Source organism: Erythrolamprus reginae, chromosome 10, assembly GCF_031021105.1.
Source record: "Erythrolamprus reginae isolate rEryReg1 chromosome 10, rEryReg1.hap1, whole genome shotgun sequence".
NCBI lineage: Eukaryota > Metazoa > Chordata > Lepidosauria > Squamata > Dipsadidae > Erythrolamprus > Erythrolamprus reginae.
The window spans coordinates 4140117-4161831 of record NC_091959.1 but is presented as its reverse complement, the minus strand read 5'-3'; the positions used below and the strand labels follow the sequence as shown (position 1 = coordinate 4161831).

General features: G+C 44.4%; 2 protein-coding genes across 3 annotated transcripts in view; both read left to right on the top strand.

Annotated features, from left to right (window-relative positions):
* The window catches only part of LOC139173298 (tigger transposable element-derived protein 1-like), a 13861-nt gene extending 11484 nt beyond the window's left edge, over window positions 1-2377 (top strand). The window contains exon 2 of the mRNA XM_070763007.1: window positions 488-2377. Within this exon, the coding sequence (XP_070619108.1) occupies window positions 551-2311 (1761 nt within the window). The 5' untranslated portion in view covers window positions 488-550 and the 3' untranslated portion in view covers window positions 2312-2377. The remainder of the gene's footprint in view (window positions 1-487) is intronic.
* LOC139173297 (protein PML-like) overlaps window positions 1-21715 on the top strand; it is a 26579-nt gene extending 4864 nt beyond the window's left edge. The window contains exons 2-9 of one of the 2 annotated variants that reach the window (XM_070763006.1): window positions 4903-5375; window positions 7438-8015; window positions 9783-9820; window positions 11931-11990; window positions 12639-12882; window positions 16315-16385; window positions 17396-17486; window positions 18630-21715. In XM_070763006.1, the coding sequence (XP_070619107.1) occupies window positions 4903-5375; window positions 7438-8015; window positions 9783-9820; window positions 11931-11990; window positions 12639-12882; window positions 16315-16385; window positions 17396-17486; window positions 18630-19342 (2268 nt within the window). In that variant the 3' untranslated portion in view covers window positions 19343-21715. Of the gene's footprint in view, window positions 1-4902; window positions 5376-7437; window positions 8016-9782; window positions 9821-11930; window positions 12153-12638; window positions 12883-16314; window positions 16386-17395; window positions 17487-18629 lie in introns of both variants that reach the window. The other variant, XM_070763005.1, reaches the window with a different exon arrangement.

Here is a 21715-nt window from a genome sequence, read left to right as displayed (position 1 = left end):
CCTGTGGTTTCCCTCCTGGAGGAGAAAAGGAAGGAGAGGCCAGAGCGTCACTCTCTCTCAGGGAGGAAACAGGGCCAGAAAAGGCAGGGAGAAGCCTCTGTCAGGCCTCTCTAGGAATCTCCTGCCATTCTTCCACCCTCCCTGTGGTTTCCTTCCTGGAGGAGAAAAGGAAGGAGAGGCCAGAGCGTCTCTCAGGGAGGAAACAGGGCCATTATTTGCTTTTACATTGATTCCTATGGGAAAAATTGCTTCTTCTTACAATCTTTTATATATATATACGGTGGTACCTCTACCTACGAACTCGCCTCTACTTACAAACTTTTCTAGATACCGGTGTTCAAGATTTTTTTTTGCCTCTTCTCATGAACCTTTTTCCACTTACGAACCTGAGCCCGGAAAATTTTCCCAGCAGCGAGTCTCTCAGAGCGCGTCAGGCGACTGACCCATTTTCTTTTTCTTCCCGTAACCCATTTTCTATTGTTCCCAGCATGGTGTTATTTTACATAGAATTGTGTTAAAATAAAAGCACAATCACAAGCAACCGCCAACCATGCCTCCTAAGAAGGTTACTGCAAGAAGCGGCGAGGGTTGTCAGAAGAGGAAGATGACTCTCGACACGAAACTTGAAATCATCAGGAAGCATGGCGAAGGCAAGCGGGTGGTCGACCTCGCCAAGGAGTACGGCCGCAACAAGAGCATGATTAGCACCATCCTGAAGCAGAAGGAGGTCCTAATGGCTTCGAAACCAGCCAAGGGGGTGTCGATAATGTCTAAGCGCCGTTCCAACATTAATGACGAGATGGAGAAGCTGCTGCTGATATGGCTGCGCGATAAACAGCTCGCAGGCGATTCCGTGAGCGGGAGCGTCATTCGAGAAAAGGCTCGAGTCCTCTACGAGGATTTGGTGAGGAATATGCCTGGGACATCGGAGGAGGACATAGTAGAAGGGTCTTTCAAGGCAAGCCGGGGCTGGCTCGAAAAATTTAAGATCAGGAGCGGTCTCCATTCTGTCGTGAGGCACGGGGAGGCCGTGAGTTTGGACCCTAAATGCGCGGAGGAATTCGTGGCCACATTTGCCGAACTCATCCACGCTGAAGGCTATGTTGCGCAGCAGATTTTTAACTGTGACGAGACAGGCCTCTTCTGGAAAAAGATGCCGAGGAGAACCTTCATCACTGCCGAGGAGACGAAGATGCCTGGCCACAAGCCTATGAAGGATAGGCTGACTCTCGCCTTATGCGCCAATGCTAGTGGGGACTGTAAGCTGAAGCCTCTCCTGGTCTACCACTCCGAAACCCCGCGAGCATTTAAGGCGCACAGGGTGACAAAGGAAACCCTTCCGGTGCTGTGGCGGTCAAACCCGAAGGCCGAGGTCACCAGGAATATTTTTGTGGAGTGGGTCAACCTGGTGTTTGGACCCACCATCAAGAAGTTTCTTCAGGACAACGACTTGCCCCTCAAGGCCCTTCTTGTCCTGGATGACACTCCGGCCCATCCCGCAGACCTCGTAGATGACATTCTGGAGGAATTCAAGTTTATAGACGTTCTGTTTTTGCCCCCCAACACCACCCCTCTCCTCCAGCCCATGGACCAGGAGGTGATTTCCAACTTCAAAAAAATCTACACGAAGCATCTGTTCAAGCAGTGCTTCGAGGTGATGGAAAGAACCAGCCTCACCCTTCGAGAGTTCTGGAAGGACCATTACAACATTGCCACCTGCCTCAGTCTCATCGATTTGTCCTGGCAGGGGGTTTCAAGGAGGACCCTCAACTCCGCCTGGAAAAAACTGTGGCCTGAAGCTGTGTCCGACCGACCATTCGAGGGGTTTGAGCAGGGTTCATTCGAGGGGTTTGAGCAGGCCGAACCCGTCATCCTTGAAGAAATTGTGTCCCTGGGAAAGTCCATGGGCCTGGAGGTTAATGAAGACGATATCGACGACCTCATAGAGGAGCACAATCAGGAGCAGACGACGGAGGAGTTGAAGGAGCTACAGCAGCAGTCGGAGGTGTTGGAATCTTGGGAGGAAGAAGCGGCTGGGGAGGAGGAGGAGGAGGAGGAGGAAATGGCCACAAGGGATATTAAAGAGATGCTGTCGATGTGGGATAGGTTGCGTGACTTCGTTGAAAAGAAACACCCGGAAAAAGTGGCGACGGTTTGTGCGGCAGACCTTTTCAACGACACGTGCCTTACGCACTTTAGGAACGTTTTGAAGGGGAAAAGTAAACAAACTTCTCCCGACAGGTGTTTAGTTAAACGCCCCCTTCATGATGAGAGCGATGGACGTCAAGAAAAAAAACATATAAAAAATTAAAAAAAGAAAAAAAATCATAAAATTAAAAATCCAAAAAAATTATAAAATTACAAAATGTAAGAAAAAAGTAGAGTAGCAAAGTGTAGTGTAGCGCACGTAGAAATTAAGCTTACGGTACCGTGCTTCTCCCACTCACCGCCTCCCAGTCACCGCCGTCCACCGACCTTCCACCTCCTGTCGCTCAAGCGCCTAGTCCTCCAGCAAGTCTTCACGTCTTACAAGGTAACTTAAAATTTTTTGTTAATTTATTTTTTCATTCTTATCTATTGTTATGGCTTTCTGTCTGTGCATAGGTGTACTTTTTTTTGTTTTAAACATAGTAATAAGGCAAAAAGGGGTGACTTTTGGGATGGGTTCGCACGCATTATTTGCTTTTACATTAATTTGTATGGGGAAAATTGCTTCTTCTTATGAACTTTTCTTCTTATGAACCTGGTCACAGAATGAATTAAGTTCGTAACTAGAAGTACCACTGTACCTTTCTCTCTCTCTCTCTCTCTCTCTCTCTCTCTCTCTCTCTCTCTCTCTCTCTCTCTCTTTATATATATATATATATATATTTATATATATACGTCACATGTTTTTTTGCTGAATTTGAAAACCAAGGGAGACTAGGATAGATCTATTTCGGCCTTATTTTGGCCTCATCAGCTAGCCATACCCACTGGGACTTGAACCTGCAACCTTTGCTTTGTAAGGCAGAGAATTATCCTCTAGTCTACAGTATCCAATCCCTTCAGCTCTGCACCAGGGAAGGGTTACATATTTTTGTGTCGAATCACCCTGGTGTATTTGAAGGAACATCACAGCTCCTTATTTGCCTCTCGGCCCAACCCAGGGCCATTTCCAAGGCAGTTAATTTTATTGATAGCCGACAATTCTATCTGTATGTGTCACATACGAATATATATATATTCATAGATTTTCACGGGTATATGTATGGAGATTGTTCTGAGTTCGGGTTTTGCTCCATGTAATATTTTGCATGTCTAAGCGACATTTCGGTGAAATCACATTCACCATCATCAGGCTGAAGTTGTAAGCTTCGTGCTGCTGTAAATATAGTTTGTTTGCAACTGCCATTTGTTCCTTATAAATAGTAGTGGGGGTGGAGATTTGGTTTGAATGTAGCAAATAGATTGGGTGGCTATGTTTTAATGATTTCATTGGTTGGTGGAATCACATTTAGTTGAAGGATTGACATGGTGGTGATTATGATATGTTTTTTTGTTTAGGGCTGGTTTCCAAATTTCTGGTAGGCGGGACGTGTCATCACGTTTATTCATACAGAGGGAGTGTTTTTCTATCTCTATGGCTTCCATGATTATTCTTTTATATATGTGTTCTGTTTTGGAAAGTAATTTAGGTTTTTCGAAGTCAATTTCATGTCCTGTTTTTTTAATGTACTGAATATATAATTTTTTTCATATTTATATATATATATAAATTCATATTTATACTGTATATATAGATAGATATGCATATTTATATATACAGTGGTACCTCGGTTTTCGAACGCTTCCCTTCTCGTACATTTCGGATATCGAACAAAATTTTCTGCAAAAATTTGCTTCAGTATCCGAACAAAAATTCGGATACCGAACAGCCAGAGAAAATTTTGTTCATTATCTGAAATGTAATCCTGGCAGCTTCAGGGCGCTGAGGAGCTCTCTAAGAGCTCCAAGCTGCAGGAAAGGTGGGGGCTGCTGCAATCCCGGCAGCTTTGGGGGGCTCTTTTCCTCATTGCTTCGTTTTATTACCTGTAAGGAGCTTCAAAAACTTTTTTCCTGTGGCTGCAACAGCGGCGATTTCCCTTCCAGTAGCAAGAGCCCCGGGAAGTCACGTAATGAAGAGAAGCTGCTGGAGCGGCAGCAATTGCTGAGATGGCTCCGCCGGCTTCCCTTCATCACGTGACGTTCCCGGCGCTCTTGCTACTGGAAGGGAAATCGCCGCTGTTGCAGCCACAGGAAAAAAGTTTTTGAAGCTCCTTACAGGTAATAAAACAAAGCAATGAGGAAAGGAGCCCCCCAAAGCTGCCGGGATTGCAGCAGCCCCCACCTTTCCTGCAGCTTGGAGTAGCGAATGTATTTATCCCATTGGAAATAAAGAAAATAGATTTAATTGGTTCCCAGCGAGTTAACGGGCTGGGAACCAATTAAATCCATTTCCATTATTTCCTATGGGATAAATAAATTCGGTACTCGACCAAATCGGTTCTCGACCACACTTCTGGAACGAATTGTGGTCGAGTACCGAGGTGCCACTGTATTTATATAAATTTCTTTATTATTACAAACACAATTTCCTCACTAATTAACTCTTCTGTGAGTGTGGCTTGGTGGGCGTATCAGGGGAAGGATACTTCAAAATTCCCATTTCCTACCAATCAGCTGAGACTAGATGGGGAATAGATAGAGAATAGATGGGGATGGGGCCAGAGGTGGTGTTTACCAGTTCCCCGAACTATTCAAAATTTCCACTACAGGTTCGCCAGAACTGGTCAGAACCTGCTGAATCTTCTCTTCCAGCTCAGTTCATAGAACCGTGTTGGGTTAATCAAGGCGTTCCTCTCGTGTCTTCCACTTCCACAGGAAATTAATGGGGAGTTCCGGTTCCTCCTATGTGACATCTGCCACAAAGAGATCCCGCATCCCAGACTCCTGCCCTGCCTTCACAATCTGTGCTCTCAGTGCATAGATCAATGTGTCGATCAATGTGTCGTCTGTGGAACTCCGAAAGTCCGCCATGCAGAGAACCCCGAACATCCAGATAACGTCTTCTTTGCCAACCTCCAAATCAAGCTCAGTCTCTACCGGAAGATCAAGAGTGAAGACTTGGTTTGTGATATCTGTAAGAAAGAGGCAGGGTTTTGGTGTGACAAGTGCAAGGAGTTCCTTTGCCTCTCCTGCTTTCGAAGCCACGAGAGATACCTGAAGAGAGAGAATCACGAACCCAGGCCACTGCAAGACCTCCGGGCAGAATCTTGCCAAGACTTCCTCTCAGCCACCAGACAACCCAACACCTTGTTTTGTTCCAAAAAGGAGCACAGCACCCAAATATTAAGGTAGGTTGTCCATCTCTGCTTCACTCTCAAGCGGAGAGGTTTCCGAAAGATGCCCTAATTAATTCATGAGCCACGAGCCAAGATGCAAAAGAAATCCAGTCATTTATTAGGAGCAACATTCCACCAATTACTCAGGTGGAGTCACTGCTCTGACCTCATGTAATTTTCAGGGTGTCCGTGACCTTGTCTCCTCCCTGTGCACGTCATAAATCACATTCTCTAATGGACCACGTTGGTGGACTGTAAAAACCCCACCCCTCCTGCTGACTCTGGTAACTACTATCAGGAGAAAGGCAGGTGTGAAATGTTTTTTCATTTGGGACAGCCCAGCAGCTCTGTCAGTTCTCACCCGCCCCTCCTGCTGATGGCAACTTGAAAGTTTTGCAAGTTGACAACCACTATGTCACCCACTGCCTGTTTCTCAGCCTGCCGAGAAACTTGATTGTTTTCAAATCTGGGGCAAGATGCAATGAAGTCTGTTGCTCCAATAGAGATCTGGAGCAAGGCATAGAGAAGGTTTAAACTAACTAGCTAAGATAGAACAAGATAGAAACAGATAGAATCCCTTCTGGTCTCAACATTTGTTCCACCTAAAAAAGATATTTCTCCCAATCTTCAATGGCTAATAGTGTATTTCCTCCATGTTTTTAATCCAAGTGCAGTGGTACCTTGTCTTACGAACTTAATTCGTTCCGTGATGAGGTTCGTAAGGTGAAAATTTCGTAAGATAAAACAATGTTTCCCATAAGAATCAATGTAAAAGCAAATAACTCACCCCTTTTGCCTTACGCTGCTGGGAAACCCCGCCTCCAGACTTCCGTCACCAGCGAAGCGCCCATTTTTGCGCTGCTGGGATTCCCCTGAGGCTCCCCTCGCTGGGATTCAAAGCAGTGCCGGCAAAAATGAAGTGAATCCCAGCGAGGGGAGCCTCAGGGAAATCACAGCATTGCAAAAACACGGAAGTCTGGAGGTGGGTTTCCCAGCGAGGGGAACCTCAGGGGAATCCCAGCAGTGCAAAAATGGGCGCTTCGCTGGCAACGGAAGTCCAGAGGTAGGGTTTCCCAGTGAGGGGAGCCTCAGAGAAATCGCAGCATTGCAAAAACACAGAAGTCCGGAGATGGGGTTTCCCAGCAAGGGTTGCCTCAGGAATCCCAGCAGCGCAAAAATGGGCGCTTCGCCTGGCAATGGAAGTCCAGAGGCGGGGCATCCCAGTGGCGGCGGCTTGGGTTCGTAAGGTGAAAACAGTTCGGAAGAAGAGGCAAAAAAAATCTTAAACACCGGGTTTGTATCATGAAAAGTTCGTTAGCTGAGGTATTCGTAACACGAGGTACCACTGTATAAGTAAACTTCACAAATCATCATTTTGTTACATCCTTATTTGATTTTGCTATTTGTACAAAATGTCTTAATCTAGTAGTTTCAAACATTGCTCAACAGGTAATGCTTTTGTCCTCCTTAATGTGATTGCAACGTGGTTGAAGGTGCTCAGGCATCTAACGCAATGTTTTTCAACCAGTGTGCCGCGGCACACTAGTGTGCCGTGAGACATGGTCAGGTGTGCCGTGAAGCTCAGAGAGAAAGAAAACAAGAGAGAGAGAGAAAGAAAACAAGAGAGAGAGAGAGAAAGAAAGAGCAAGAGAGAGAAAAAGAAAACAAGAGAGAAAGAGAGAGAGAAAGAAAGAGAGAGAGAGAAAGAAAGAGAGAGAAAGAGGGAGGGAAGGTGGGAGAGAGAAAGACATAGAGGGAGGGAGAGAGAAAGAGAGGAAAGAAGAGGAAAGAAGGAAGAGAGAAAGAAAGAGGGATGGAGAGAGAGAGAAAAAAAGAGGAAGGGAGAGAAAGAGGGAGGGAGAAATAAAGCAAAAGGGAGGAACAGAGAGAATTTTTTTGTCCAAACTTTTTTTAGCTGCCGCCCCCCCACCCCCCACTCAATGTGCCCCATGGTTTTGTAAATGTAAAAAATATGCTGCGGCTCAAAGAAAGGTTGAAAATCAGTGGTCTAACGAGATTGGACTGGGTTTTGGAGGTCCATGAATCACGAGCTTTGCCTTCCTTGTCCCCCCAGCCTCTACTGCAGGCAGTGTAATCAATCCATGTGTGCCATTTGCGCCCTGCTGGACACCGAGCACATGAGTCAACGTTGCAACATCAGTGAGGAGATCCAATGCAGGCAGAACGAATTGGAGGGCATGAACACAGAGCTGAGGGAGAAGAAGACAGCCTACGAAGAAGCCAACGGCAGGTTTCAGGAACTGCAGAGAAACATGGAGCAGATGACAAATGAGACGCGAGCGCTGATCAAACAGGAGATAGAGGAGATGATCCGGATGTTGCGAGAAAAGTGCAAAGGATTCTTAGCGGAAGTAGAGGCCCAACATAAACACCAGGTCAAAGAGGTGAAACAGAAGATGCAGGCGATGCATGGAGTGGTTCAGAGAATTACAACCAGCCAGAGGTTGGTGGAGAAGTTGCAGCTCTATGCTTCGGGCCAGGAAGTGTTGGAGATACATCCTTTCCTGAGAGAGTCCATGATGGAGCTCAGAAGGGAGCATCCTTCTACCACAGAGGGAATCGAAGTGAACAACTTCCTAGGAACCAAGAACCAGCTTCAAAATTTGCTCGAAAGAGTGACCGGAGACAGAGGTAGGGTTTTGCAAAGATATACAGCAAGTGGCAGTTTAATAGTGCCTTTAGCAATAGCATTAGTAATAGCATTTAGACTTATATACTGCTTCCTAGTGCTTTTACAGCCCTCTAAGCGGTTTACAGAATCAGCCTCTCGCCCCCAACAATTTGGGTCCTCGTTTGACCTGCCTCGGAAGGATGGAAGGCTGAGTCAACCTTGAGCCGGTGGTGAGATTTGAACTGCTGAACTACATCTAGCAGTTAGCTGAAGGAGCCTGCAGTGCTTCACTCTAACCACTGCGCCACCCTGGCTCCAGATTCTTTTAAGAAACTAGATCAGGACTCACCAAACTTGGCAACTTTAAGACTGGTGGACTTCAATTCCCAGAATTCCTCCACCAGCCATACATGGAATTCTGGGAGTTGAACTTTACATCTCCCAGAATTCCATGTAGTTCCGTGCCAGTATTCTAGCTGAGGGGTGTCCAACCATGGTAACTTTAAGGCTTCTGGACTTCAACTCCCAGAATTCCATGTATGGCTGGCAGAGGAATTCTGGGAGTTGAAGTCCACCAAGGTCCTAAAGACGTAGCTTTCTGGAAGAGGCAGTATTGCCAGCAAAAAGTGTAGAGTTACATTTTTAATAATTGTCTTTACTCTCTTGCCTTGTTTTCTAAATCTAATACAGTGATACCTCATCTTACAAACGCCTCGTCATACAAACTTTTCAAGATACAAACCCGGGTTTAAGATTTTTTTGCCTCTTCTTACAAACTATTTTCACCTAACAAACCCACCGCCGCCACTGGGGTGCCCCGCCTCCGGACTTCCATTGCCAGCGAAGTTTTGCGCTGCTGGGATTCTCCTGAGGCTCCCTTCCATGGGAAACCCCACCTCCGGACTTCTGTGTTTTTGTGATGCTGCAGGGAAATCCCAGCAGCGCAGAAATGGGTGCTTCGCAGGCAACGGAAGTCCAGAGGTGGGGTTTCCCAGCGAGGGGAGCCTCAGTGAAATTGCAGCATCGCAAAAACACAGAGGTCCGGAGGTGGGGTTTCGAGGACGTCGGTGTTTTTGCGATGCTGCGGGCTTGCACGCATTAATCGCTTTTCCATTGATTCCTATGGGAAACATTGTTTCGTCTTACAAACTTTTCACCTTAAGTTTGTAAGACAAGGTATCACTGTATTAGATTTGTATTACAGTGTTCCCTCGATTTTCGCGGGTTCAAACTTCACGAATAGCTTATACCATGGTTTTTCAAAAAATATTAATTAAAAAATACTTCGCGGTTTTTTTCCTATACCACGGTTTTTCCCACCCAATGACGTCATGTGTCATCGCCAAACTAATAATTTTTGCAAATAAATTTTTTTTAAAAATAATTATTGTTAATAAATAATTATGTTTATAAATATCAGGATCACTAAGTGTCTTATTCAATGGTGAGTACCAGTAATAATGGTGAGTAAATGGTTGTTAAGGGAATGGGAAATGGTAATTTAGGGGTTTAAAGTGTTACGGGAAGGCTTGTGATACTGTCCATAGCCAAAAATGGTGTATTTACTTCCGCATCTCTACTTCGCGGAAATTCGACTTTCGCGGGCGGTCTCAGAACGCATCCCCCGCGAAAATCGAGGGGACACTGTATATTGTATTGTTATTGTTGTTGTGAGCTGCCCCGAGTCTTTGGAGAGGGGCGGCATACAAATCTATTATTATTATTATTATTATTATTATTATTATTATTATTATTATTCTAATCCTTTCGTTTTCTGCCTTCTTTAGAAGCCGTTTCAGCTATAACCCAAAGAGAGCCTCAGGAGGTGAGATGGTTTGCACGGATATTCTGTTTATACAGATTGTATGTCGCATTACAGCACAGACGCGTTGCTCTACGACAGCTCAAAATCAGTAGCCCTTACTGAGGAATTTATTTATTTATTTTATTTTATTGGATTTATATGCCACCCCTCTCCGAAGACTCGGGGCGGCTTGCAACATATAATATAAAAGAATAAAATGCAATGGCAAATCCAATTAATTAAACTAGATAACTAACCTAAACTCCCCAATGTTTTAAAAATCAATTGTACCCATTCAAACCTTAGCTATACATAACATTCATCAGCCAGGAGGCCTGAGATCTAATTGCCCCAAGCCTGGCGACATACAGTAAGTGAGTCTTAAGACTGTTGCAGAAGGCAAGTGGGGAGGGAAAGTACGAATCTCCAGGGGAAGCTGATTCCAAAGGGCTGGGCCCCCCAAAGAGAAGGTTCTTCCCCTAGGCCTCGCCTTATCCCTTGCTCCCACCAATCCTTATTTCGTCATCTCGGCCTTTAGTAAATTAAAATTAAATCGTCATGTATTGCTTCAAAAGTAATTAAGAAAATTATTTCCTAATTATTTTTAGTTTCCAACCATTCATCAAACTTTCCACTCTTCTTTATATTTAAGTTTTAAAGTAAGCCCATTCATTTCAGCACAATCTAAAACCTTACGCAATTACAGCCCTCTCTAAGTGGTTTATAGAATCGGCCTCTTGCCCCCAACAATATGGGTCCTTATTTGACCCACCTCGGAAGGATGGAAGGATGAGTCAACCTTGAGCCGGTGGTGAGATTTGAACTGCTGAACTACAGCTGGCAGTTAGCTGAAGTAGCCTGCAGTGCTGCACTCTAATCACTGCTCCACCCCGGCTCAAGTTTCTTTTAAGACCAGGGCTCACCAAACCTGGCAACTTTAAGACTGTTGGACTTCAACTCCCAGGATTCCTCCGCCAACCATACATGGAATTCTGGGAGTTGAAGTTTACAGCGCCCGGAATTCCATATAGTTCCATTCCAGTATTCTAGCTGAGGGGTGTCCAACCATGGTAACTTGTAACACTTGTGGACGTCAACTCCCAGAATTCTATGTATGGTTGGCTTAGTTATTTCCAATGGGAGGGGCCATTCAGCATCCCCTTGTGCATCCTCGCCTTTCGCAAACTTTTGAAAACTCATCTATGTCGTGCAGAATGCAGCTGCGAGAGCAGTCATGGGCTTCCCAAGGTATGCCCATGTTTCACCATCACTCCGCAGTCTGCATTGGCTGCCAATCAGTTTCCGGTCACAATTCAAAGTGTTGGTTATGACCTTTAAAGCCCTTCATGGCACTGGACCAGAATATCTCCAGGACCGCCTCCTGCCGCACGAATCCCAGCGACCGATTAGGTCCCACAGAGTGGGCCTTCTCCGGGTCCCGTCAACTAAACAGTGTCGGTTGGCGGGCCCCAGGGGAAGAGCCTTCTCTGTGGCGGCACCGGCCCTCTGGAACCAACTCCCCCCGGAGATTAGAACTGCCCCTACTCTACCTGCCTTCCGTAAACTCCTTAAAACCCACCTTTGCCGTCAGGCATGGGGGAACTAAGACATCTCCCCCTGGGCATGTTTAAATTGTGTATGGTATGCTTGTGAGTGTGTATGTATTATATGGGGTTTTCTTTTTAAATCTTAAATGTTTTAAATGTATTCAGATTATTTATGATTTGTTTTTCTCTGCTGTGAGCCGCCCCGAGTCTTCGGAGAGGGGCGGCATACAAATCTAAATAATAAATAAATAAATAAATAAATAAATAAATAAATAAATAAATAAATAAATAAATAAATAAATAAATAAATAAATAAATAAATAAATAAATAAATAAATAAATAAATAAATAAATAAATATGTCGCCAGGCATGGAGGAATTGATATATCCTTAGCTGTCTTGACTTTATGTATGGTGTGTTTGGGTTGTATGATTGTTTTTAGCCGCTCCGAGTCCTCGGAGAGGGACAGCATACAAATCTAATAAATTATATTATTATTATTATTATTATTATTATTATTATTATTATTATTATTTACTCCCAAGTCCATCTCTGTTCCTTAATTGTTCCCTTCTCCTGACAGGTCGGCGCATGCACACCAGCTCCAGCTGTTCATCAGCGCCACCTATCTCCATCTCCGAAGGTAGCTGATAACTGTCAGAAAGCCCTGGCCCCCTCTCTGCCTCCGACACAGAGCGCTCATCAGGGCCTTCCCCAGACTCCAGGACTGACCCGTGTTCCTCCCAAACCTCCTCAGTTTCCGAGTCTGTCACCATCTCTGCTAGCCACTGGGAGGCCAGTACAGGTATAAGGATTCTTGCGTGAGTTGTGGGTTGGACTAGAAGACCTCCAAGGCCCCTTCCAACTCGGTTATTCTGAATTTGTTTGTTAAAAAAGGCATAGGTTTTGTGAGTTATGGCAGATACAAACGTCGTTGTGAATCAAAATATTAAGAGGTCAACACTGGCACTTAAAATGAAGATTCGGGTTTTGTACTAGATTGTATAAAGACAATTGTTAAGTGAGTTATGCCCCATTTTATGACTTTCCCGGCCACCGTGGTTTAAGTGAACCACTGCAGTTGTGAAGTTAGTAACCTGGTTGTTAAGTGAATCTGGCTTCCCCTTTGACCTTGTTTGTTAGAAGGTCGCGAAAGGGGATCACGTGACCCTGGAATACTGCCACTGTCATAAGTACCGTATTTTTTGGAGTATAAGATGCATTGGATTATAAGATGCACTTTAAAAAAAAAAGAAATATCATTATTTTTGTTTTGGTTTTTTCCTCCTAGACCTTTTTTTTACAGGTAAAAAGGAGCTACGCTGAAAAGGAAATGAACACAGAGGGCCATCCCAAAAAGGTCAAAAATGAGCCATTAGATGGTGAGGAATGGAGCGATTCCGCCTTCAACAGACCAGGGACCAGTTACGGATCTCCTGGAGGTTCTTCCATCACAGGAGGTCAAGGAGACCGCAGAGAAGCCCCTGAGGATACTTCACTGATGGCTGACGACGATTTAGATGCAGCGATCCTAGGTAGCCTTATGTTTTATCGTGAAATCTCAAGGAAATTTCAGTTCATGCATAGAAGTAGATTCGAATTTTGGAGGCACGAAGGGCAGCTTCTTTCTGGGTGTGGTTTGTTCCATGCGAGGCCTGAGAATAATACTCTCACAATATGGGGATTGAGGAAGAGACCTTTGGATTATTTAAACCAGGGGTCTCAAACTTAATGCTCTTGCTTAGCAACCAAATTGTTGGGTTCAATTGTGGTCATAGGCTTTCCTTCCTTCCTTCCTGCCTTCCTCTTCCTTTCTTTCTTTCTTTCGTTCTTTCTTCCTTCCTTCCTTCCTTTCTCTCCCTTCTTTCCTTCCATTCCTTTTCTCCTTTATTTATTTAGTTATTTTATTTGTTTGATTTTTATGCCGCCCTTCTCCTTAGACTCAGGGCGGCTTACAACATGTTAGCCATAGCACTTTTGAACAGAGCCAGCCTATTGCCCCCACAATCCGGGTCCTCATTTGACCCACTTCGGAAGGATGGAAGGCTGAGTCAACCTTGAGCCGGTGGTGAGATTTGAACCGCTGACCTACAGATCTACAGTCAGCTTCAGTGGCCTGCAGTACAGCACTCTACCTGCTGCGCCACCCCGGCTCTTTCCTTTCTCCTCCCCTTTCCTTTCCTTTCCTCCCCTTTCCTTTCCCCTATTCCATTCCTTTCCTCCTTTCCTTTCCTTCTATTTCCTCCCTTTCTCCTCCTCTTTCCTTCTATCCTTTCTTTTCCCCTGTTCCATTCCATTCCTTCTATTTCCTCCCTTCCTTTCTTCTCCTCTTTCCTTCTATCCTTTCTTTTCCCCTGTTCCATTCCTTTCTTTCTATTTCCTCCCTTTCTTCTCTTTCCTTCTATCCTTTCTTTTCCCCTGTTCCATTCCTTTCCTTCTATTTCCTCCCTTCCTTTCTTCTCCTCTTTCCTTCTATCCTTTCTTTTCCCCTGTTCCATTCCTTTCTTTCTATTTCCTCCCTTTCTTCTCTTTCCTTCTATCCTTTCTTTTCCCCTGTTCCATTCCTTTCCTTCTATTTCCTCCCTTCCTTTCTTCTCTTTCCTTCTATCCTTTCTTTCCCCCTGTTCCATTCCTTTCCTTCTATTTCCTCCCTTCCTTTCTTCTCCTCTTTCCTTCTATCCTTTCTTTTCCCCTGTTCCATTCCTTTCTTTCTATTTCCTCCCTTTCTTCTCTTTCCTTCTATCCTTTCTTTTCCCCTGTTCCATTCCTTTCCTTCTATTTCCTCCCTTCCTTCTCCTCTTTCCTTCTATCCTTTCTTTTCCCCTGTTCCATTCCTTTCTTTCTATTTCCTCCCTTCCTTTCTTCTCTTTCCTTCTATCCTTTCTTTCCCCCTGTTCCATTCCTTTCCTTCTATTTCCTCCCTTCCTTTCTTCTCCTCTTTCCTTCTATCCTTTCTTTTCCCCTGTTCCATTCCTTTCTTTCTATTTCCTCCCTTCCTTTCTTCTCTTTCCTTCTATCCTTTCTTTTCCCCTGTTCCATTCCTTTCTATTTCCTCCCTTCCTTTCTTCTCCTCTTTCCTTCTATCCTTTCTTTTCCCCTGTTCCATTCCTTTCCTCCTTTCCTTTCCTTCTATTTCCTCCCTTCCTTTCTCCTCTTTCCTTCTATCCTTTCTTTTCCCCTGTTCCATTACTTTCCTTCTATTTCCTCCCTTCCTTTCTTCTCTTTCCTTCTATCCTTTCTTTTCCCCTGTTCCATTCCTTTCCTTCTATTTCCTCCCTTCCTTTCTTCTCTTTCCTTCTATCCTTTCTTTTCCCCTGTTCCATTCCTTTCCTCCTTTCCTTTCCTTCTATTTCCTCCCTTCCTTTCTCCTCTTTCCTTCTATCCTTTCTTTTCCCCTGTTCCATTCCTTTCCTCCTTTCCTTTCCTTCTATTTCCTCCCTCCCTTTCTCCTCCTCTTTCCTTCTATCCTTTCTTTTCCCCTGTTCCATTCCTTTCTTTCTATTTCCTCCCTTCCTTTCTTCTCTTTCCTTCTATCCTTTCTTTTCCCCTGTTCCATTCCTTTCCTTCTATTTCCTCCCTTCCTCCCTTCCTTTCTTCTCCTCTTTCCTTCTATCCTTTCTTTTCCCCTGTTCCATTCCTTTCCTCCTTTCCTTTCCTTCTATTTCCTCCCTTCCTTTCTCCTCTTTCCTTCTATCCTTTCTTTTCCCCTGTTCCATTCATTTCCTCCTTTCCTTTCCTTCTATTTCCTCCCTTCCTTTCTCCTCTTTCCTTCTATCCTTTCTTTTCCCATGTTCCATTCATTTCCTTCTATTTCCTCCCTTCCTTTCTTCTCCTCTTTCCTTCTATCCTTTCTTTTCCCCTGTTCCATTCCTTTCCTCCTTTCCTTTCCTTCTATTTCCTCCCTTCCTTTCTCCTCCTCTTTCCTTCTGTCCTTTCGTTTCCCCTGTTCCATTCCCTTTCCTCTCCTTCTTCCCTTCCCTTCTCTCAGCTCCATTTTCGTGATCCCCACTGCCCCCTCATATGGGCAGCAGCCCATGACTGATAGACCCAATTACCGGACCAATGGAGACCCTGTTGGAAAGCCAGAAGGACATAGTTAGGAACCTTGGGAGAAGGTCTAGCTACAGTATGTGGTCATTACACATAGATACAGTGATACCTCGTCTTATGAATCCCTCGTCCTACGAACTTTTCAAGGTACGAACCCGGGGTTGAAGATTTTTTTGCCTCCTCCAAACTATTTTCACCTTACGAACCTAAGCCGCCACCGTTGGGATGCCCCGCCTCCGGACTTCCGTTGCCAGCAGAAGTGCTGGGATTCCCCTGAGCCTCCTTTTGCTGGGAAGCCCCACCTCCGGACTTCCGCTGCCAGCGAAGCACCCGTTTTTGCACTGCTGGGATTCCCCTGAGGCTCCCCTCCATGGGAAACCCCACCTCCGGACTTCCGCTGCCAGCGAAGCACCCGTTTTTGCACTGCTGGGATTCCCCTGAGGCTCCCCTCCATGGGAAACCCCACCTCCGGACTTCCGTGTTTTTGCGATGCTGCAGGGGAATCCCAGCAGCCCAAAACCGGCAGCTTCGCTGGCAACTGAAGTCCGGAGGTGGGGTTTCCCTGCAAGGAAAGCCTCAGCGAAATCGCAGCATCGCAAAAACACGGAAGTCCGGAAGTGGGGTTTCCCATGGAGGGGAGCCTCAGGGGAATCCCAGCAGCGCACAAACGGGCACTTTAGCTGGCAAAAGGGGTGAGTTTTGGGCTTGCACGCATTCATCGCTTTTCCATTGATTCCTATGGGAAATATTGTTTCGTCTTACAAACTTTTCACCTTACAAACCTCGTCCCGGAACCAATGAAGTTTGTAATACAAGGTATCACTGTAATGCTGACTTAATGGAGCATTATCCAAGAAGTCGCTTTTCATTGTGGTTTCATTATGGCTATTTCTTAACACCCATACTTTCTTTGGCAGAAGATGACTATTTGATAAACGCTACTTCAGAAGAAGACGACGAAGACGATGATGATGATGATGAAACTGGGGTGAGTCCCTAGTCCCCTAGTTCCAGAATGCCACCTCCTTGGCATTCTCTTCATAACATGGGTTTTGTTAATACGAGGTGCAAAGGTTTTGTAGACCAATACATTTGTGGAATCGATCTGTGCCACCTCAAGAATGATTCACGGACCGTCCATTCGCTGCCTTGTCGCAGTTGACCATGTCTAAAATAAAGAAAACAGATTATTTGGCCCATTTCAGATTATTTGCCATGAAAGGAAGATCTCAACTACAATATATTTACTGCAATATGTCTGTTAGTTCTTGAAGTTGCTCTTGCTTTGACCGTTGAGCTTCATAGAAACATAGAAGATTGACGGCAGAAAAAGACCTCCTGGTCCATCTAGTCTGCCCTTATACTATTTTCTGTATTTTATCTTAGGATGGATCTATGTTTATCCCAGGCATGTTTCAATTCAGTTCCTGTGGATTCACCAACCACGTCTGCTGGACATTCTACTACTCTTTCAGTCAAATAATATTTTCTCATGTTGCCTTTGATCTTTCCCCCAACTAACTTCAGATTGTGCCTCCTTGTTTTTGTGTTCATTTTCCTATTAAAAACACTTCCCTCCTGAACCTTATTTAACCCTTTAACATATTTAAATGTTTTGATCATGTCCCCCCTTTACCTTCTGTCCTCCAGACTATACAGATGGAGTTCATTAAGTCTTTCCTGATACGTTTTATGCTTAAGACCTTCCACCATTTTTGTAGCCCATCTTTGGACCCGTTTAATTTTGTCAATATCTTTTTGTAGGTGAGGTCTCCAGAACTGGACACAGTATTATTCCAAATGGCGTCTCACTAGCACTCTATACATAGCTAGAGGAATAACAAGCAGGAAGAGGGAGATTGTGATCCTGCTGTATAGAGCGCTGGTGAGACCACATTTGGAATACTGTGTATACATGATTCAGTTCTACCACTTCTTGCCAAAAAAATATCATGATTGAGGGGACAAGTCAATATTGTTGGTTCATCTTCTTTGCAGGCCTCAGTCCTTCCCCTGGATATCAACACCACATGTCCATCAGTTGACAACAGAGGGTCCGCGATCGTATTCTTTAACCTCAAATCTCGACGTAAGTGGCTTTAGTCTCCAAGATATTTGTGACCATAGGTATCCTGGGAGCCAGGTGTGGTCATCTTGACTGAAGTAGGTCAACTCAACCTTCTGTTTCCTAGAATGCCCTGAAACCACAAAGTACGGTGGTACTTCTACGTACAAACGCCTCTACTTACAAACCTTTCTAAATAAGAACCGGGTATTCAAGGGGTTTTTGCCTCTTCTCACGAACCATTTTCCACTTGCAAACCCGAGCCTCTGAAACTGTAATCGGAAAAGGCAGAGAGAAGCCTCTGTGAGGCCTCTCTAGGAATCTCCTGGGAGGAAACAGGACTGGAAAAGGCTGGGAGAAGCCTCCGTGGGGGCCTCTCTAGGAATCTCCTGGGAGGAAACAGGGCTGGAAAAGGCAGGGAGAAGCCTCCGTGGGGGCCTCTCTAGGAATCTCCTGGGAGGAAACAGGGCCGCAAAAGGCAGGGGGAAGCCTCCGTGGGGACCTCTCTAGGAATCTCCTGGTAGGAAACAGGGCCGCAAAAGGTGGGTGGAAGCTTCTGTGGGGCCTCTCTAGAAATCTGGGAGGAAACAGGGCCGGAAAAGGCGAGGAGAAGCCTCTGTGGAGCCTCTCTGGGAATCTCCTGGGAGGAAACAGAGCCAGAAAAGGTGGGGAGAAGCCTCCATGGGTCCTCTCAGCGGACATTTGAAAATCATCGGAATTGACAAAATCTCCATCTGTCAATTGCAAAAGGCCGCTTTACTGCGATCAGCAAACATAATTCACCGCTACATCACGCAGTCCTAGGTGCTTGTGAGCATGTCCACCATTGGTGGTAGAATGTGTCTCTTTCTTTTTTGCACTTCCAGCATAGTGGGGAAGTTTTTGGGAACATTTTTGATAGTCTTTCCTGTGATAGGTGCCACCTGTAAAACATTTCTAATTGGTTTTCCTTGAACGCAGTCGATTTTGTCATCCTCCAATTATGAGTCCATAATTTTTCCCATTTTTCTAATTCAATTGTGTAGCCAAAATTCATTCCCCAGCTTATCATACTCTCTTTTGCGATTTCCACTTCTGTCTCATAACGAATCAAAAAATTGTATATTTTGCCAGTTAATTTTTCGTCATTTTTAATAGTGTCCAATGACGTCTCTCTTTGCATTGCAGCCGGAAATATGCTTCGCCTGGTCGCCCTCGGGGAGGAACCCCTCATTTTCCGTGTCGCGATTTTTTGCCAGGAAAATACAAGTATTGGCATGGATGAGTTCCTCCAGTACCTTAGCAGCCTCCAGGATCCCATTTTGGTAGGATACAGGCTGTGGACCATGCCCCTCCCTGCTCTGCTTGATGCCCTTCACAAAACCAACAAAGAAGAACGGTTTGAAGCGTCTATCGCTGGTTTCTTGGATTCTTTTCCCCTCATCCTGGAGAAATTCCCTAAAAACTCTAACGCTGCAGTGAAGAATTTAGAAAAGTTATACCTGAGTGAACGGTTGAACGACAACAATACAGGCAACTTCGCCCAAAATCTGAAGGACTTCTGTAGCTGCTTTGAAATCAACATGTCCCAGAGAAGGCCCTTAATTCTCTGTTCCAACTTCAGATGTTTCTTGTCTCTTCAACCTCTCCTGCAGCAAAAAGCCCTTTCTATGCCCTCGGTGCAAACGTTGGCCCTACACAACATCTCCCTTTCCACACTGCATTCCATCTATCAAAATGACCCTGAGAAAGGGCTGATGAAACTCTGCAGGCATTTGAACAGCAGGCGGGGGATTGGAGAGAGCAAAATTAACCGCTTGAGCAAGATTCGCAAATATTTCCAAAACCTCCCGTCGTCCTCAATCACGTTCACAGATTCGTTAAGGAACATTCTTAGTTAATTTTCTTGGTCACTTTTCGTCTGCTCCTAGCAAAATGTTGCCTAGCGCCGTTCGTTCTTTCTTGATACCCCATTCTTTTCTATCTTTTTATATATTATGATTTAATCTGCCGATGTACCATATTTTTCAGTGTATAAGACACACTTTTTCCTCCCTAAAAGAGGCTGATAATTAGGGTGTGTCTTATACTCTGAATGTAGGCTTTCCCCCCCCCCCAGTCCTGACTAGGTGCTAACGATCTTCCCAGCTCTTACCTTGCAGGCTCTTTCATTGTTTCTCTCTGCAAAGAATGTTTTCCAAGCCCTAAGTCTTTGCAGGGTTTCTTTTATTACTCTAACTTGCTCTGAGTAAGTTTCTTCCCAGCCCTAAACCAGATGCTAACAATGTTCCCAGCTCTTACCTTGCAGGCTCTTTCAATATTTCTCTCTGCAAAGAATGTTTTCCAAGCCCTAAGTCTTTGCAGGGTTTCTTTCATTACTCTAACTTGCTCTGAGTAAGTTTCTTCCCAGCCCTTAACCAGATGCTAACAATGTTCCCAGCTCTTACCGGCTTGCAAGCTCTTTCATTGTTACTCTCTCAGAATAATTTTTTTAAGCCCTTAACCAGGGGATAAAATAATGTGCTGAAGCTGACCAGACTAAGGACGCTAGCTAGATGAATTCCTGGTAAGCAGATTTTTTCCCCCTGTTTTCCTCCCCAACAACTAAGGTGCGTCTTATATTCCGGAAAAATACGGTACTTACCATTCCAGTTCTACCTCTTCCTTTTGTAACTCTTTTCTGGATTTTTAAATCTTCTTCTTCATTGAGAAAGTCCTTACTACTTTCCCCATGTTCATAACATTTGGGTGCACTGACATCTCTAATGCAGAGAGCCAAGGTAGAATTTCCATGTAGATCTGGGGTTTTTTTTACCTTTATCCATACTTTAAAAATAGCTCGTCTAAGATGATGCCTTTGGAAGTACGGTGAGCTTTGTGTCTGCCATCTGACGAAAATGGTTGCCACCCGATTTGCATGTCATGTCCTTCCAACGTTAATAACCTCTTATTTTTAAAATTTATCCATTCTGTTACCCAGCTTGAAAGTATCTTTGCCAATCCAGTATACCAAATCCTCCTTTCTTTAGCTTCTCTTAATAGTTTTAATTTTGTTCTAGGTCTTTTCCCTTGCCAAATAAATTTAGATACCAAATTTATTTCAAATTTCTGAACGATTCTTTATCCAACATTATAGGTATCTTCTGAAATAGGAAAAGAATTTTTGGTAAGATATTCATTTTTACACCTGCAATTTTCCCCGTCTTTCCAAATCCGCACACTGTGTACAATGTTTTTAATGTTTGTTTAATGAAAGGTGGGAAAAAAGAGAACATGGCTGAGTTCTCATGGAGACCACATCAAAGTGCTTTATGGAATCAACCACAAGTGGTTTGGTTTGTGCCTTATGCGAAGCCGTGAGCATTGATTTACGCACCGCAACAGGTTCACAAGACAACTTTGTACAGACTGTATTGTGGCTTGAGTAAGTCAGTGGTTCGGCCCAACCCAAAAGGTCTTCTCAGTCGTCAACCAGCCTTCTGTTGAGGACCTGTAGACTGCACAAGCCAAAAAGAGGGCTGTGAAAATATTTACTGACCCCTCGCATCCTGGACATAAACTGTTTCAACTCCTACCCTCAAAATGTCGCTACAGAGCACTGCACACTAAGACAACTAGACACAAGAACAGTTTTTCCCCAAACACCATCACTCTGCTAAACAAATAACTCCCTCACCACTGTCAAGCTATTTACTAATTCTGTACTTCTATTTTTACTAATTTTTTCTCATCATTCCTACCACCCATTTCCTCCCACATATGACTGTAACTTGTTACTTGTATCCTTAAAAGTTTTATTAATTTTGATTGTTTCCTCATTGCTTATTTGACCCCTATGACAATCCTTAAGTTGTATCTCATGATTCTTGACAAATATATCTTTTCTTTTATGTACACTGACAGCAGATGCACCAAAGACAAATTCCTTGTGCGTCCGATCACACTTGGTCAATAAAGAATTCTATTATCTATTATTATCTTTTGGTATTTCTCAAGAGACCCTTTGCTCATACACATGAAATAACTGATAATGTGAAGTCTGAACGTCCACCATGAAAGCTCAGCCAGTGTTTTAGGAAGCTGAGTTTCAGATCCTTGGTTCTGTCATTTTTTCAGGGAAGGGGTCCTATGTATCTTATATCCTGTGCCTTATCGGAGTGTTGGGAGGGGTCTCTAAATTCCTCAAATCTAACTTGTATTGCCTGAGAAATCTCAGAGTCTGCTTTTTTTTCAACCTGCTATCACCCCTGTTCAATAAAAGGTTCCTTTTGAAA